The 18616-nt window shown below is 45.4% G+C and overlaps 1 protein-coding gene across 1 annotated transcript in view; it reads left to right on the plus strand.

The window, feature by feature from the left end:
* LOC104135730 (voltage-dependent T-type calcium channel subunit alpha-1H) overlaps positions 1–18616 on the plus strand; it is a 126499-nt gene that overhangs the window by 66424 nt on the left and 41459 nt on the right. The window contains 7 exon segments of the mRNA XM_035889125.1: positions 4973–5124; positions 6100–6285; positions 7024–7141; positions 8757–8912; positions 13659–13749; positions 15916–16124; positions 17813–18247. Coding sequence (XP_035745018.1) covers positions 4973–5124; positions 6100–6285; positions 7024–7141; positions 8757–8912; positions 13659–13749; positions 15916–16124; positions 17813–18247 — 1347 coding nt within the window.

Genomic DNA, 18616 nt, shown 5'->3' on the forward strand with positions numbered 1-18616 from the left:
GGAGGAGGCGGGCGGGTGCTTGGGGCTTGGGGGGGGGGGGGATTTATGAAGCAAAGCAAATCTTTTACTCTGGAAACTTCCTTCCCTGTTCGTTCATCAGGAGGGACCAGGTGTCTAACAGCCCTTTTCTCCAGTGTGATGCAGGTATGATTATTTCTACTCAGTATCCGAGCAAATAGGTGCCCCAGCCAAAGCATGGTGCCTTCCTGATGGTGACTGAACCTAAGCTATAGGTAAAATAGGTGGTTGTGGATACAGCAATCAAGAGAGACAAGGTAGAAGACGGGCGAGGGGAAAAAGAGGCATAAAGAGAGAGCAACTTCCTTGAAGAGCTGCAATAATTCAGTTGCACAAAGAGAATCTAGGGCTGCTGAGTCCTACTCCTGTTCTTCATCCTCTGCCTGTAGGAGCCATCAGTAGTTTGACCATTATGGCTTTTTCTTTTATTGACTTCCTCCTGATTCCAGTAAGGCTCTGGGGTTGTGCTATGTCTTGCTAAAACCAGAAGTATCAGATTCTCAGAAAGAGACTAGTCTTCTAAGGTTTTCAGACCCAAACTATTTAGAAAAGGATTTTTTGTCTGTTTATCTGAACTCAGAATGAACTGCTGAAACGTTTGAGGTTTGTCCCTAATAAAAACATGGTTTTGAATCACCGAAATACTCCACAGTATAAATATGGCCTTCAAAGTGAGCAGAGGTGGTTGTGCTTTCCTGGGATGTGTTTTACCTAGAGTCAAGGCTAACTTACTTGAAATTCCTATTCAAGGATGCTGAAGTCTTGGAAATTCTCTTGAATGGTGGGAAACTTAGTCCTGCAGCCACAGTATGAGGATTTATTTGAATCTGAAATCTGTAACATTTGTACTCGGATCTGAACCTTTTTTGAATCTGGGACCTGCCAGTAGGACTTGTGGGTTAAACCACTCTCTCTGCTTGTTTTTCCTCACTGTCTCCAGCATGGCAGCTCCCATTCCAGCCTCCAAATCTGGCACTGTGGACCCTCATACCAGTGTGACAACATTGCTCACCATCTCCCACGTTGCATCTGTTGTGGGGATTCCTCAGTGTTCTGTAGCCTCATGCAATGCCACCTGATTGCCATTTAGCCATGTTCCATTTGGCCTCTCCTGTCTCTGAAAACCTGGACCAATGTTGAGGTCAGTCATCGCAGCAGCAAAAGATGTGGAGATATCCAAAGCTGATGAGGGTTCATGCTCTCTCGCTGTCATTTGAAAAGGAAGTTTTCACTGATGCAGTTCGGAGCACTGTGGTGAGAAAGTAGTTTCCCTTGCCAGAGTTGTTAAGGTTTACAAAATATTTGGCAAAAAGCAAAGAAATACCACTTCAGAACTTACTCTCTTGGAAGTGCATCATTTTGATGCCAACCTTTGTTTGTTAACCATGCCTTGCTAGAAAGGAAGCTGCATTTTGTGACACAACCATGTCTCAAGCAAAAAGCCTGAAATTTCTTTTTTCTGCGAAGGTCAAAACAAGACATTGCAGCAATTTTAAAGCTTTGTTGCAACTTCATTTTTTTCCAGCCAGGAAGTTTGACAAAAATAATCCTTGCCATGAAAAGTTCTGTTATCAGCAAATCAACATTTTGTTTTTCCCAGAGAAAAAGGCTTCTGGAAAAATTCCTGCTCTGGGTTTGGCTTCAATTTGAACAAAACAACAGTGTCTCCTAGTGGCTGACTCCAGGGGAATGGCCAAATCCATCCTGGCTTTCAAGTGTTTTCCTTGACCCTCCTCCTAGATCTTTGCTCATCAGGGAGCGAGAGAAGTGGGACGTGAATTATGCTCTAAGCAACAAACCGTTTCATAAGCCATAAAAATATCTATGGCAGGCTCTTTTCTAGGCTCCAGTTGGTGTTGAAAGAAGGTAATTACATTTGAAGGCTGTATCAGTGGATGCTTGGCTCGTCTGCTGTTCAGCTTCCACTCTAATAATACAAAAGCTCACATCAGCAGCATAGCCAGCATGCAGGGCTATCCATCCTTGTCTTTGCCCAGTGGGTCCTGCCTCCATGTCACTGCAGGATTGCGCTCCAAACGTCTCACATTACAGCAGTCCTCGTCATCGAACTAGTTCTGCCATACACCAAATATGATCACTAAAGGATAACGAAGCTCTCTGAAGCACGATTGGCTTTGCAGTGTCAGCTTGCTGTCCATCAACCTTGCCCAGGCATCCCCCTGTCATCTCGATCTGCTGGCTCAGCTCCTCATCACAGCCATTGATGATCTCATCTGGGCCACCTCCTCGTCCTCTCCTTTCCCTCTTCCTCGTGCCCTCTCTCCCCTCCCCTGAGAGGTGGCTGCAGCTTTTCTCCTGCACTCTCCAAATTTGTATATGAAGTGAAAGTTGCGGCGCTGGAGAGTAAGCAATAAGGACACCAAATCATCGAAGGAAATTGGCAAATCGATTCAAGCAATGATATCAGCAGATTAACTGGTTGCAATGCCATGAGTTCAACAGGCCACAGAAAGATCTTCAGGTTGGCTTAGAAAACATGAGATTTTAGAGAATAACAACTTACAAATTCTTTTTATTTGCCCGAGGGTGTGTTTAAGTTTGTTCGGCTTAGACTTTTCAGGCTGGATGCTGACTTTTTTGGTAATGACCCCTGAGATTGTCTTGTTCTATTCACATAACTCCAGGATTAGGGATTTTGAAATGATCGCCAGCTATCCCGATTTTCATGATAGAATTGTGACTCTTGGCAGCTCGTCTGGCAGCAGCAAGGTGAACTTGGAGATCTCTGGAATAAGTTTTACCTTAACGGATGAGACTGCTGCTGTGTTGCAGACTACAAGGTAACGTAGGTTGCAATGGGCAGGTTCTCTATGTAGCAGAAAGTGCTACAGAACAACTCCTGCATCTTCCATGCTGATGATTGTGTCATTAATTTCCCAGCCTCAACACGCTAACGAGCCATCCTCAGCCTGCCATGAACACCCTGTCCCAAGGAGCCTTCAGTCTGCTGCCTGGAGGGATGCAAGAATTTAGCAAGTTATTTTGCTTCTTGTTAAGAATGCCCTTGTATAACCCTGGCTGAGGGGAGACCGAACGTGCCAGCTACATGCTGCTCCTGACAAATAGTTGGAGGACACTGCGAGTATGGTGTCCCATCACCGCTGTGACTTACAGCGGGACAGGCGCCTGGGAGCCCGCGGGGCTATTTCAGGCTCAGTCTATGTTGGGGAGCTGGTTAGATGCCATCCTAAAGCGGCCCTTTTCTTCAGCTGTGTTTTCATTGCAAAGGGAAGACCTCTGCCCAGGTTATTTTGGCATCTTCAAGGAAGGGAATAGCACGGGCGAGCACTGATTGCTGTTAGGGAGGGAATTGCCATCCCTGCAGCAAGGAAGGTGTGAGGAGGGCAGCTTGGTGATCGTGCTGTTCAGATGCACTGTGCAGCCATCTGGGCCTTGCTAGAGACCCTTGCTAGAGACTAAAGAACTGAAAATTGCACAGTCCTTCCCCTGGTGTCCCTTAGTAATTAGTATATATGGATTATAATCATGAGGACTGAGGCTCTTAGTGCTCTTTCTCCTGGATAAATGGTTGAGCAAAAGACAGTCTGTTGCATAAAGTAATTTAGCCTATGAATGATGGTTCATTAGCAGCCCACAGACTGTCGCTGCCTGTAGTAGTGTGGGCTCTTCCTGCATTCAAGTTAACTCTTTCCTTCGATTGCCAAGGATTTGGTTTGCAGAGTGTGGAGTTAAATGTGGCTGCGCCACAGTATTAAAAGGGCCTTCTCCCTTCAGAGCCTCAAATAATGCACCAACATCCCCAAGAAGCTGCCAACTTTTAACATAGTCTCTAATGACGGATGGGGAATAAAGGATGCTATTATCAGTCAGTAGATGAGTCAGATATGAAAATAACACCTTTTTCTAGACAATATTATTACACGGAGGAAATGAAAAAGTCTCCTTTTCTTTTGCAAAGGAACAGGCCTTGAGCATTAGAAATGCGCATTGCAGAGCCTGGTGCTGTTTGAGGGAGTAGCTCCAGTAAGTGAACAAACCCCATCCCAGCTTTGCATTTGCTGTGCCACGTTTTGGAGCCTGGGCGCTGGGCAGACATTGCTGCGCTTCCCAGGAAAGGAACATCTAAGGCTTTGTCTGAAAAGCAAGATTGTAACCTAAAGTAATTTGGTGCTGGTGATAGAGGAGGGGAATGGAAAAATCAATTCCTGGTTTTCAGCTGCAGGCAGTCTTGTACACTCGGAGAAACCCACGCTGATCCTGGAGGGAATCCTGACACTTGAGGCCGTACTGCTGTCATCCTAACAAAATCTGCTGTACGTTATTAACCAGGACTTCAGAAGGAAAAATCGTGTTGGGGTTTTTGGGGGACAGTTTCCAAAGGGAGATAAATATCTCAAGGGAGATAAAACTATTGAACCTACTGACTTTCAGTGTTTATTTGTTTTCCTAATACTCTTAAGAGATGTCTGCAAGAAAAGTGCTTTGTTTGTATATGAACAGAGCTAAGCTGTATTGACAGTGGTCCTGCTTTGGATATAGCAGTATCCATAAAGCTCTGCTGGGGTTAGTGCAATATAAACAGCCTGACCGACGCAAGTCCATATAGAAGCCTTACAAGCCATACTAGCCATGTACTTGGATAATTCTATCTTGCAACAGTGAATGAGCCCTCTCCTTTGCATAGCTTTAGCTTTTTGGGCCCATGTATTGGGCGTAGTTGTTCTGCAGAACTCCAGAGCTCCAGAAATGAGCTGGGATTCTGTGTTTCCAGTAAGACTCACAGGGACTGTCCATGAGGCTTGTCTGCTGTTCCTCTCAGACACTTATCTGCCTCCATGGCTCTCTGGAAGGAACATGGGAAGATGTAGCATTTGTGCATCATTAGTGCAAATCCCAGAGTGGGAGGAACATACCAGCCTTTAGCCATTTCGTCTGTGCAACTGTTTGACCATGTTGCTTTTTTGCCCCATAGCCGGATGAGTTGACCAACGCCTTGGAGATCAGTAACATCGTCTTCACAAGCATGTTTGCCCTGGAGATGCTCCTGAAGCTCCTTGCCTTTGGCCTCTTCGGCTACATCAAGAACCCGTACAACATCTTTGATGGGATCATAGTTGTCATCAGGTCACTGCCAGTTCTTTCTCCACTGTGGCTTTTCTGCCGAGGGCTCAAACCAGTTGGGGAGTGGGACAGGGAACAGGGATGACGTGGCATGTGTTAATCCAGGGCTCACTGGCTATGATGTGCTATAATTATGCTGGCCTTTTAGATTCCTGTCATTAGAAAGGCTGTCCAAAGTAAATGGACCTGGCAGATGGAGAACAGAGTCTATTTAGGCCATACATCTGGCACTGTGGTCAATTTTCCACTGAAGCGCAGAATGGCTGGTCCTGGGAAAGGAGTATTGTGAGTGTCTGTATCCCAGCAGCATGCCTTCCCTCTCCCAAATTAACATATAACTCAGGCTGGAATAGGGCAAGCAAGAGGGTAAGAGAGGGCACTCCTCTGCTATCCTTCCCCAGGGGAACACTATCCCAGCCTAAACTGGGGATATCACAGCAAGTGGGTGAGAAGCTTGTGCAGCACGTCTCTCTGCTGGGGTTCATTCTAGCAGTGCTGTTCACCCCTCGATCAGTAATTTGGGGCAGAGAAGTCAAGGGAGACACAGAGGGTGTAAACCAGGATAGTGCTCTTGGCTTCACTTGGCCCATCTGTTTGATTCAGAGAAGTGAGGAGCAGCAGAGGCCCAGAACAGAGGCCAGTCTGTGACCTGATCAAACCAACCCGCCCTGACAAATGTAAATTCCTCTGGATATTAGTGATGCAGACTAGCAGGAGACATGCTGTGATGTAAAGAGCCACAGAAAGCAAGGGAATTAAAGAATCAAGAGACCAGCTACAAAGGATATAGGTTGTGCATGAGCACATGTGTCTGCACAACTGGGAAGTGAAGATGTTTTTCAGAAGCAAGAAAGTAGCAGGCAAATAAGCCACCCCTTTAGGGCTTAAATGGTGCGATATCCTGTAAGAAACCAGCCTGCTCAGGACTTTCACAGTGCAGTACTGCTGTTTATAGTTCTTCTTCTGGTGTCCTTGCAGCGTCTGGGAGATCATCGGCCAGTCGGACGGAGGCCTCTCTGTGCTACGAACTTTTCGGCTGCTCCGGGTGCTGAAATTGGTGCGTTTCATGCCCGCCCTCCGTCGCCAGCTGGTGGTCCTGATGAAGACAATGGACAATGTAGCCACCTTCTGCATGTTGCTCATGCTCTTCATCTTTATCTTCAGGTACCAGAGGCTGCAACTCTTCTTCAGTTAATTGTTCCGCTCGCTTAAGTAATATGTAGATTAGAATAATGATACGCTGCATTTGCTAGGCTGCCTACATGATAGAAGTGCTCTCAATAGACTAACAAGCAGACACTCAACAGGCTATTTACCTCTTTTTAGTCTGTTTTTCATGCAGTACTGTAATTCTGTAGATGAATGAAGTACACAAACGGGCAACAATTGCTGTGGAGTTCCTGGGAGGTTTGTTTAGCCGCCTCTCAGGAAGCTGTCAGTAACTGGACCCTACTGGTGTTATATACAAGATAGAGGTTGTACAGACTCCAAGACTTCTGTATGGTTGACCCTATAATGCTCCTAAGGAGCCTGTTCTTGGAAACCAGTTGGATCAGGGAGCTGGAAATATAGTTTGTCATTTTCTAGAGAAAGGAGATCCCTGATTTGACTTCAGTGAGGAGAATTTTAGTGAAATGTAACACAGAAGAACCAAATGGCAGGGTTTGATCAGTGATCACATCAGTGGTGGAGCAGAGCCCTTCTTCCCGAGAGATACTGCTGGCACACAAAATGCTGCAGGGGGAAAAGCATCTGAAAAATTGGTACAATCCTGCCTGCATTTCAGTAATGTATTTCATTGTATTTCACACAGCATTGTGTGTATTTTACACACAATTTACAGTATTTTACTGTGTTTCACACAGTAATGTGTTTCTTCCGTCTCCCTTTTTCCCACTCTAGCATTCTCGGCATGCATCTTTTTGGATGCAAGTTCAGCCTGAAAACTGATACAGGAGACACAGTTCCAGATAGAAAGAATTTTGATTCCTTACTTTGGGCCATTGTGACCGTATTTCAGGTAAGCTCTGGATCCTCTGGGAAGTTTTATTGTAGACCACCTAGACTTTCTGTTTCACTTTAAAAAAAAAAAAAAAATAATATTCCAGTAGGTGTCAAATTTGGACGGAAACAGCACTGTAGAGTTATTAAGGCAAAGTGATTGTGTTTCTGAGTTAGCTGGTCTCTGTAAGAGAAGAGCAATCTACTCAAAATCATCACTGTACATATCTGTTGTCAGTAAAAGAAAAGTCTAAGAAGACCCTTACTTTCCTTTCATACAGTCGGTAAGATCAAGACCCGCAGCCTCCTGTCCATTCTGCTCCTATTCTGTAGATGTCTGTCTCCTTACTTGCCTTCACTGCCCCAAAAATGCACTTTGCAAGCAATTTCATTTACCTGGGAGTGACAAATACTGTCACAAATCAGAGCTGGAGTTGCTGGCTCTATATACTGGGAAAGTCTTTTTATGTAAAGTTGTGTTTCCTCTGCAGACAGGATCTGTTATGTGCTTAAAATTACAGCATATTCCACAACGGAGCAATAAGCTGCTATTTCCAGGACATTCTAAATATAAAGATTAGTCTTTTCTGTTTAGAAGCTCAGTCTTTAGAGCCCAAGTGCCAGCAAGTGGAGCACAATGTAAAAAATATTAAGCTGTGTTCACCACAGTATCGTTCAATGTAGAAACCACTCCTGAGTCTTCACTGTGAAGAATGTAACTTCTTGCAAAGTTTTCCGTCTTACGAAGGAGCAAGGACAAATCAGCATTAGTCTCACAGGTTCACATTTTTATTTTACCAGCATAAATACAGATTTCTGCATTTCTTCTAACAGTCCCTTGGGGAATAGAGTTGGCACAGAGCACGAGGGCTCAGTCCTACATCCCATGAAGGTTAATGAGTAGCATGACTCAGTGCAGCTGACTGCGTTCCTATCCCCAAAGCTACCTTGTTTTTAGGAGGGTTAGAGGCCGTTTTCATTGTAAGCACGAATTCATGTGGAGCATGAGTTTGTCATTCGTTTTTCTTAAGCCCCAGGAAAGCTAGGAGAGTGGGAATCCCTGAGGGAAGGTCCCTTGGAACATGGCTTTGCAAAAATGTGTATTTTTTTTTGCCCAGCTTGTCAGTGCTTTTACCTAATGGAAACCACTTTGCTTCCCTGAGTTTCTTGAGCCACCCAGTGTCATTTATCTTGTCAAATATCATGTCCCCTACCCTTTCCTTCATCCAGATGCCTTATAAAGAGCACCCCAAAAGGAGACAACAGCTCTGGCCTCAGGTCTGTTATCTTCTGATGGTTATCAAAGGAGACAATACCTCCACCAAGTAATGGGACTCATCCCAGCGCATCCTTCATGTTACCATATTTAGGATCTGAACTAGTCATTTCTATGGGCAGTGGTGTGCTAGATCTTCCTGTAGAGACAGGGGGAGGTTTGGACAGGAGAGAGCTCTCACATGCAAAGATCTAAATAAAGGAATGTTTTGCTGTCTCATCTTATGAGACCTGCTAATGGTTATGCTCAGAAAAGGTCAAAAGGAGAGGAAGAAATTAATGAGTCAGTATTTGAATGCAGCTGCTGTCCATGAGAGGAGTGGAGTAATTAGAGAGTCTTCCCTTTCACCTCTCTGCAGATCCTCACTCAAGAGGACTGGAACGTGGTCCTGTACAATGGGATGGCATCTACATCTTCGTGGGCAGCACTCTACTTTGTGGCCCTGATGACCTTTGGCAATTATGTGCTCTTCAACCTTCTTGTTGCCATTCTGGTAGAAGGCTTCCAGGCAGAGGTAAGAGATCTGAGTGGAGGGAGAGAGAAAACTGAGAAGCACATGTAGGCAAGAGTGTAGGGATGAATCCATGTCAGTGCAAACATCTAGCCAGGCAAGCAGCACTAAATTTAAACTTAAGGGGTATAGATGAGCTGAGTTGGGCATGTGAAGCTCTTGTGAATCTGTCTTTGCAAATAAGGCCCACTGGATTTGGCGTGGAACTTGGGAGACCAACCCTTTGGTTGATCTGCTACAGGGTCTGTTGTGTGACCTAGAGGAAATAATTTAGGATGAATTTAACTCACCAAATCTCCCACATGTCCTGTGTTTTGTGTTTCTTTACGGAGGGGCTCAGGCCTTTGATGTATCTACCCAGTGCTAGTCATGGCAACCAGGTAGGATGTCAACTACCTCTCGGTCCAGGCCTTTCCTTGTGACTCTGTCCCTTACATGTTATTTGAGGCTAGTAGCACAGCTGTTCAAAAGCTGTGTTGCAAGGTTACAAACATTAAAATTTGACATCCTTAGGATGGTGTAGGACATATAAATGCTAAAGAGATTTTTACCTACACCTGAAAATAATGTCTGTATCAGGTCAATGAGCAGGGAATTTATGATAAAAATGCAGGCATTCCATCTCATCTCACATGGAAAGCATTAGAGAAATTATTTTATTTCTCAGTCAAAAATGATATGGCATGTCCTGATCTGAACTAGGCAGGAACCTTAGCAGCTGTGCAGGCAATCAATCCTGTGCCACATGATCCAGAGCAGCAGGCCACACTGGTGTGAGTGGCGTAAGTGGTGTAGTGCTGGTGTGAGTGGGGGCCTGCAGCCTCCTAAGCTTTCCTCCCCACTGGCAAGACCACTCCAGATCTGCTTTCAGCATCCTGAGAGAGTGAAACCAGCCATCCTCTGCCCTATCTTGCTCTTCTCCATCTTCCTGTCTGATTGCAACAAGTCCATTTGGGGGAGATTTTAAGCAAGGATGATCTGTTTCAGTTGTAAATATAACAACGTATGTGCACATATATTATCCATGAAGAAATAACTTTTTTCAAAGTCCTACTGCAAATGGAAATGATTTTGAGACTTAACCAAAAATCATCCAGCCCCAGTTAAAGCTAAGAATAGTGGCATCAAAAGGGCTTACATCGTGCTTTGGGATTTTTTAATTATTACTTTTTTATTTCTGCAACCATCAGAAGGCAGAGTTTGCTTAGTGCTGGATTGGCTTCAGAGGCACACAGGCTCTGAAAGAAAATGAGAAAATGGCTTCAGTTTTCACCGCCTTAGCTCCCAAGGGAAAAAGGAGAAAGATATTATTTTTAAAAGATTTTTTTTTTCGCTTTTCATTTCTTCCCCAGAAATGGTGTCATGCTTTCATTTACCATGTTTACATCACACTTAGGCAAACCTTTGCTGACCGTGGAAGATAATTGAAATATTCATGGACCAAAAATTCCCTTCTCTCAAGCCAGCACAGCCACATTTATGTCTTTCAAGGATGTCTGCATGGATTCATTATTAAAACATCCCTCCTAGCTTCCTCATGGCACTAGCAGGGGAAAATTAATTGAAACAACAGGAGCCAAGCCCCAGTTTGGAAAACAACCACCCTGATCTACATCACTCAGGGCTGTGCCATGGATGCTGGGGGTGGTGAGTGCCACTGGCACACACAGAGAAGACGCAAGTAGTCCAGCTCCTTGCTTTCAAAATGAACAGCTCCGCACACCACATTAATGGGCATTTCAATGCCTTGTACAATGTGGTCCGTGCCTTGAAGATCCAGCAAAGCTGACCAAGAAGAGCAAGAAGGTTTTTTCCCAAGAACAAGCCTCTGTTCCATGTGTCAGTGAGTAGAGCTTATGCTGACACTATTTCCAAACTCCTGTAGTTTTCTCAGTGGCACCGATCTCAGCATCTCTTGACTTTGCTCCGGATACTATAACACCTTTGCCATATTCCTGTTTCTAGTGCAACCTGTTGCAGATGGAGGTGGACATTTTAGCCACTACCCTAACAAGACCAGAGCAAAGGAACTGCTGGTATTTCTACAGGCTCTAGTGGTAGCTGGTTTCTTCCAACCCAGAAGGGGTTTTCCTCTGGGACAGTTGTTGCTGTATTCAGAGTGGTTGTGCTGGACCTCCATTCCGATAGAAAACGACACAAGCTATAGCAGGCTAAAGTCTGCGCTACAGTAATAGATTTTCCTGAACTGAATGCAGAAGCAACCAGTACAGTTGGCCTTAAGGTAGCTCAGAGTATTCAGTGGCCAGGTGTGTTGGGTATCCTCAAATTCCACCAACCAGCTAATCTTTGTGGAAAAAGAGGACGTATCAGGGGAAAGCCAAATGGATGACAGCCAGCATGTGTGACCCGACTGACCGGAAAGTGCTCCTGCTCAAGGAATCTTGCATTTAGGCACAGAGAGCCCTTGTACAGCAGTCTGCATCCTTTGTTCCCGATTGCTTTAAGGCAGAAGAAAGTTTTTTCCGTTCGGCAGCCTGGCAGTTTGCAGGTATCTTTGTACGGTACACATCCCGTTCCTTACCCACCCTCTTGGAGGTTGAATCGCCTGCTAGTGTGAAGCCAGAAATGGGCAGCCTCATGCAATACTCTCCGAGTGTATTCATTTTCTCACTCATGCTTAATGGCTCCTTTCAGAGTTGTTATGGACCATGATTTAAATGTGTATAAGGAGTAGTTTTCCAAGCTTGTATTATTCACTCAGCGCAGCCTCAGAAAAGGCCAGCAACCACAGGCATGACATTTGCAGGGCACATTTTGCTCTCCACTTCCATTTATTATAAATCCTGACATTAAGCCTATGGGCTTGTCAGCTGTCTCATAGTGAGGTATTAGCTGTGTTACAGAAAACCCTTCTCAGGGCTGTATTTCAGCTACCAGGGCTCGATTCAAGTCTTGCACTTATAAATGCGTAACTTAGCTCTGGTTGTAAACCAAAGATGTTTACAGTCTCCTTGGACAGCTCCCAGGAAGCAGCATTAGTGGAGCTGGGTTTGCTTTTGTCATCCCCGGTTCTGTTGGTATGTTGGGAATATGGCAGAACTTCTTGTTTTGATGTCTTTGACTTTGCCCTCTCAGAGGGTGATGCTCTTAGCAGTTACAGAAGGCACTGAGGTTCACTTCTCCTCCCTTCACTCAGGTGTTTCTTTTACTTAGATGGAGAGTGGCTCCTGGAGGACTTGTGCAGCTAAGAGGGTGCATGTTAGAGCTGCTCTGAGCTCTCAACCATCAGCAGCGTTTCAACAAGGACACTAAAAATTGTGATTGTAAAAATCACAATACACAGTCTCAGCTTGATCTCAGGTTCTGCTCTGCCTCTGGAGCAAGTTTGGCAGGAGTATCCCTAGAAGAGAATAGGCTTAAATGGCCACAAATCCATTTTTAGTACAGTTGTGCTTAGGACAACAAGTAGCCAGACTTCAAACAGGACCATAATTGCATATTTGTGCTTATATTGTTCCCACGTCATTTTGAAATCTCCCCCAGAGCTGCTCTGAAAAAGCAGACAAACCTTCCAAAATTATGCAGATCTTTCATCTACTCTGCACTAGTGCTTCTGCTCCAAAACAGAGAAGACGAATAAGGAAGCTTAAGCCTTTCAATCATCCTGTCTGTTTGGCTGCACCAGTTAGCAATCCATCACAGATGAAATTAAGTTCACTGCCACTTCAACACCATGTCTCTAGAAACCATGGTGATTTGTTCAGGCATCAGCTAAGGAACTGCGCTCCTTTTTCTGGGATCAGCTGCTTTAATCCAACCATTTGCTATCAATTTGCACAGCTTTTCTGCAGTCTTGATGGATCAAGCCAAAGTCATGCTGACAGCTTGCTGGAATCTCTCCTCTCTGCAGACCTCCCCCAGCAGAGGGGAACCTGACAATAGCTCATCTGTCCCAGGCTTGTCCATTATTTAGGCTGATCATTTTGGGTAGCAGAGGTAGATATGTATGAAAGGGAAAAATAACTGGACTTCCAGGAGGAAAGCCAGCCTGAGCGTGGTTGGCTGTTCTCTGTCCTGAGATGATGCTGTGCTGCCAGGCAAGCTGGCCTCATTCCCTTCTGCTTCAGCTTCAGTGTTGCCAAGAGATTTCCCAATACAATCTCGATCACCAGCCAGCATGAAGAAAGCAAATCAGGGCTGGGTTTTCAGATCTAAGTCAAATTTATAGTCCTGTCAAAAAACGAAAAGCCCTTCAACATCCTTTAACATTAAAACCTAAGTGTTTTCAGCTGGTATCATGGACACTGCAAATATGGAACCCTGCAATGCCAATTTTTCATAGTCAGTCCTCTGATTACAGCTGCACTTTCATGTTCTCCCCTGGGATACACTGTTCAGTGAGGCTGGGTGCAATGTAGGCAACACCATGACATTGCAGGAACCGTAATCACAATCGCAACTTCATCCTTTCTGTCCAAGTACAAAAATGAAGCAAAACAAGGAAGAGGGGCTTACCTGGGGTCATTCCCCAGGGCAGCGTCAGAGGGAACTTGGCATCCTGCCCTCCTGGTTCTTGGGGCCACACTTAAACTAACCTGATCTAGTTAGCGGTGTCCCTGCTCACTGCAGGGGGGTTGGACTTAGATGACCTCTAGGGGTCCCTTCCAACCCAAAACATTCTATGATTCTATGGGGAGCTGAGGTATCTCTGAGTTGCTAGGTAATCTGAATGGCCTTTGTGCTAAAGTTTAAATGAATTGGATCTGTTAATTATCCTTCGCTCTGCAGGGTGATGCCAATAGGTCAGACACAGATGAGGACAAGACATCTGCCAACTTCGATGATGATTTTGAGAAGCTAAAAGATCTCCGAGCAACAGGTAGGATTTTGTCTCTACATTTTTCTGGGAATCTGAGAGCTACAACTCTGCTTCCACAGTCATCGTTTCATAGAAAGTTATGGGGGAAAGTGGAAGAATCCATTTTATTTGGCAATTAATCCGATAGCTATGTTAACAGAGCAGCTATGCAGAAAGTGTTGGAAAAGCTAAATGAGCATTGATATTTCCTTTAAACAGATGTTTTTCTAATTTAAACTATACTAGAATATTTAGATATGTCTCATCACTTCTTCTGTATCATTACCACAGAATGGTTTGCTGACAGCAATATTCTCACACTACCTCTCAGCAGCTTTTCAAATCAGTCATGTTCTCATCTGTTATTTTTGGTTTCTCACACAAATGCATTTAGGTGAGGTTTGATTGATGGAAATGTTGCTGTTCATTTGTGTTACAGGAGGGCCTGGCAGTTGATTTGAGGTAAGGCCACATTGTACTAGTGTACTATAATGGAATGGAATAGTAGGTGACAGCCTTCACTCTGTAGAGGTTGCAACCAGATAGGGGACAGGAAGGGATCACGTTTTAACAGAATGAATAGCATGATGGTAAACAGGAGCCAGTTTAGTTCCTCTGTACTTAGATTCTTGACTTGGGCTCTTTTTAGGATTACTTTAAATACTTCTAAACCAGGGTTCATTTCAGCTAAGGAAATTATATTGGTTGTGGTGAGATGAAATTCAGCTGAGGAAGGCACAGAAGTCATTTTTGGGGGAAGCTGGGACAAAACTAGATCACAGCAAGGTGATGGAGCTGCTCAGTCTGCGGATGAAGCGACAGATTCCAAACACCAAGCGATCAAATGAATGTCCATTGCAAATAGTTGGCAAGGAACCCACAGCACCAACTATGCACCAGCTTTGCACCAACTATTTGCTGAGCAGCTTCAAATAATAAGGGAGTTCTAGTGGAAAGAAATAGTCACCTCTTTTCAGGTAATACAGGAACAGAAAACAGGGCTGAACTTGCCATCAGTCAACGTCCATGAGTAATTTTGTGTCTCCATAAGCCTTGTAGGTGCCAACTGGTGACTAAACAGCATAAGGATATTAACAATTCTATTATAGTGCCGTTGGTGTGTAAACAGATACACTAGCAAGAGGAACATCTATTGCAGAGTAGCAAATTTTGAGCTGGATCTACCACCCCTCAAAGTGAATGGCAGTGTTCCCATGGACTTCTGTGATGCAGATCAGGTATTTGTGCACAAGCCAGCCAAACTGGCTTGTGCAAACAGGTGATACAATAGAAGCACACTAGGAGGCAAAAGCAGCCAGTGGAAGAAAAATAGCGGGGGTAATGCACTCGCTTGGATTTCTCACTGCAGACTTGTACTTTCTTCCTGCTGGTCACAAATGCTCCCATCCTTCCCCCTCCTTAAGACTGATTCTGCAGTTACTCACTCACAACCCGCTAAGCCCACTGAAACTGGAGCTAGTTCAACTTCAGTTATGTGTTTGAAATTAGGCTTTTGGGTTCGAGTGTTACGGCACTCCACAGGGCTGAAGGTGTTACGTCTGGTTTGTCTTCAGTGTGAATATGGTTTTCGCAGTCTGTATTTGCCATACAGCTAAAATAGATGCTTTCTGCAGTTACCACAGAGATGTGCCATTAGATTTCTCTGTTGCAGGAGGTTTACTCTTCTAGGCGAGTGGATGTGTAAAAGCAACTTCCATTTCCTGTCCCCTGAACAGATGACTAAAGACAATGACTAATGTTTGCTTAGTGCTTTCCCCGTGAAGGAGCTTAGAGCACATCAGAACTGCCTAAAAATTCCTGTGCAAGACTGTATGACAAGGAGAAGAGGTTAACGTCCTAGGGTGAATTCAGCCAGTCCTCAATGTCCCTGGAAACTCTCCCAGTCCCCCAAAACTGTAGCTCCACTCTAAATCCCAAGAAACAGTGAGCAAAAGAAGCTTCCTTTGAAGGGCACTGAGTTCCAAGTCCAGGCAGGGCTGAAGGCCTCTTAAAAGGTTGCGACATTTGCCTTTATGCCTTTCAACGTGGTGGGGGTGATCTTTTTGCCCACAACATTTCATCTCCATTTGGCAGAGTTCCTAGAAGACCTAAGGAGCAATGTCCGTTTTGAAGAGCAATTTCTGTAGCTGAGCATTGACCTCATATTCTCTCTCCCCTTCTGTCCAGAGATGAAGATGTACTCACTTGCTGTTACCCCAAATGGACACCTGGAGGGCAGGGGAAGCATGCCACCTCCTATAATCATGCGCACTGCTGCCACACCAATGCCCACACCGAAGTGTTCCCCACACATGGATTCAGTGCACACTTTTGTGGACTCAAGGAGAGGGAGTAACGCTTCGCTAGACCCCTTGAGCTACGATCAGAAGTCCTTGGTAGGTTCCTGTTACTAACAACTCTCCCTCAAGTGCCTGCAAGCAGCACAGATGATATATGAGAGTGTGTGTGCGTGCACGCGTTACTGGGAAATAAAAAAGGAGGGTGATAGAGGTGAGAAGTATGTGGAAAGGCAGGAGTAGAACAGAGTCAAGAGGGAGAAATGAATGGGTGTGCTGTGCTGGGGCAGGATAGTACAACAGTCAAGGGCAGTGAGCATATGAAGAAGGGAGGCAGGGATGTACTGGGATTCAGTGTTTTCCTGCCTGATATCTGATTGGAAGTCCATGCCCAGCCACCTCACTGGCAACCTGAGACAAGTCTTAAGTTCATGCAGTTACTCTAGCAAACCCCTCTGAGGAGGAGCAGGCATCTTTTGCCACCCACACTGGCCATTTTGTGGTGTCCTGGAGCTGTCAAGTGTTCCTGTGAGGATGCAAACCCCCACGGTGTTTTAGGGTTACATCTTGAATCCACCTTATGTCAAGGGAAATGAAACATTTGTCTGTACCAACACAGCAGCTGAGCTCCAGTTACAGTACAGCAGCCCCATTGGAGGGGAAACAGAGGAAACAAGGTATGAGCTGACCGATTGCCACCAGGCACAGCTCATGGAGCAGAGATCTGGCTGGAGCTGACTGCTTTGGCAGCTGATTGCTTTTTGCCTGCAACAGGGGAGTGGGAGGGCAGCTGCATGAATGCGGAGGGACTGGAGTTAATAGACAAAGTGGATTTCTGCTGCTGCTTATCTATCGCATTCCCTTGCTCTGTAACTGCAATATCATGTTCAAATCAAGGCAGCAGACTGTGAAGGCACTTCACACAGAGACAGGGCCACTATCCCCTTTGGTAAGCTGCTTAGTCAAGGTAATGCTTTTGAAAAGAAAATAGAGATGACTGTTGTTTGCCTTGGGGTTTCATGGGATTGTGAGTTGCTGGAGAGGGTTGTTCATCATTTGAATCCTTTCTCTGAGAGCACATCAGTGCCACCAGCCAAAGGAAGATGAAGCAGTCAGAGGAGATCTGGCCAACACTGAGAAGGAGGAGGAAGGCAGTTTGCCTCATTTTGTGCTGGGAGGAAGCCATGCAGGTTAAAAAAAAAATAAAAAAAGGAGGTTTCCTTCTAGCTTTTCTGCTCTGACCTTAAGTGCTCTTATCCTGGCAACTACCTACCAGCCAAAGTGCACTGACACACTGATCAGTGCCAGAAATTTGCTGTAAGAGAAACATTCATTCCACCTCCTTATGTAGCAAATAGAAGAGGAAAAATGCAAATAGGGGCACAATTTCCATCTGACACTTGGGTGACTCAGGTGCCAGAGCCCCTTTGGAAGCCAGGGAAGTTGTGTGCTGAAACCACTTGAACGTGAGGAAAGAAAATGCCACTTCAGCAATAGTGTCTTTGGGTTCAGTTTTTATGCACAGTTAATGTTGCCAGGACAGTGGGAAGTCATGCAGCACAGAGGATTGGTAGCTCTGCTACAGGTGTAGTTCAAAGAATACCTTCAGTGTGGGCTTAGCTGGGTGCCTTGGCTCCCATCTCAAGACATTGGCATGATGAAATCAGAGCAGTGAGGAAAGCTGGAAGACTTCTTGCAACAAGAAGGGTCTTCCAGTCTGGGAAAAATGCCATATCCTTTCAGTTCCTCCTGCAAACAAACCCTCAAATGTCTTTCTCCTCTCTCAGTCCAGCCTCCGCAGTTCCCCTTGCACCAACTGGGGCACCAGCAGCAACTGGGGAAGCCGACGCTCAAGCTGGAATAGCCTGGGAAGAGCCCCGAGCCTCAAGAAGAAGAACCAGTCAGGAGAAAGAGAGTCCTTGCTCTCCGGGGAGGGGAAAGGCAGCACAGACGATGACTCCGATGATGCCAAGTCCAGCACAGTCAGCAGGCCCTCATTGCACCGGCGGGCAGAGTCCCTGGACTACCGGAGCTCCCTGGACCTGCCTGAGCTGCTCCAGTTGCCCACCATGCGCCACTCGCTCAGTATCAGCCCCATGGCTGTTCTGCCTGCCGAGTACCAAGACTGCAATGGCAAGATGGTTCATGTCCCCAGCGAGTTCTTCCTGCGTGTCGACAGCCACAAGGAGGATGCTATGGACTATGAGGATGACATGGAGGATGTGAGTTGAGGGGAAATTGAGTGCTCATGCAGTAAGATTCTTTTCCACTCCAAGAAAGCTGATTAAAAATCGGGCTTTGAAATGTCTTGCTGCCTGATGGCTAGCATAGACGAAATGAATCCAGATCTGAGGGATGGGCATCCACTTCCCAAAAAGGGTTTTGTTTGGTTTTTCTTTTTTAGCTAATGTGTTGGGCTGTTACCTTGCAGTGGTCTCTAACAAGGTCAAAATGCAAGGGATTGTGCATGCATTTGCCTAGGTTTTGAACAGGTTGCATTTGTTCCTCTGGCTGAGGATGCCTCTGAAAATGAGCTGTTGTAGATACAACAGCTGGCTAATGTCTTTGTTCACAAGAGCTGTTTGCCATCT

The sequence above is a fragment of the Egretta garzetta genome, unplaced genomic scaffold, assembly GCF_000687185.1.
Source record: "Egretta garzetta isolate BGI_Z169 unplaced genomic scaffold, ASM68718v1 scaffold42, whole genome shotgun sequence".
Classification (NCBI taxonomy): Eukaryota; Metazoa; Chordata; class Aves; order Pelecaniformes; family Ardeidae; genus Egretta; species Egretta garzetta.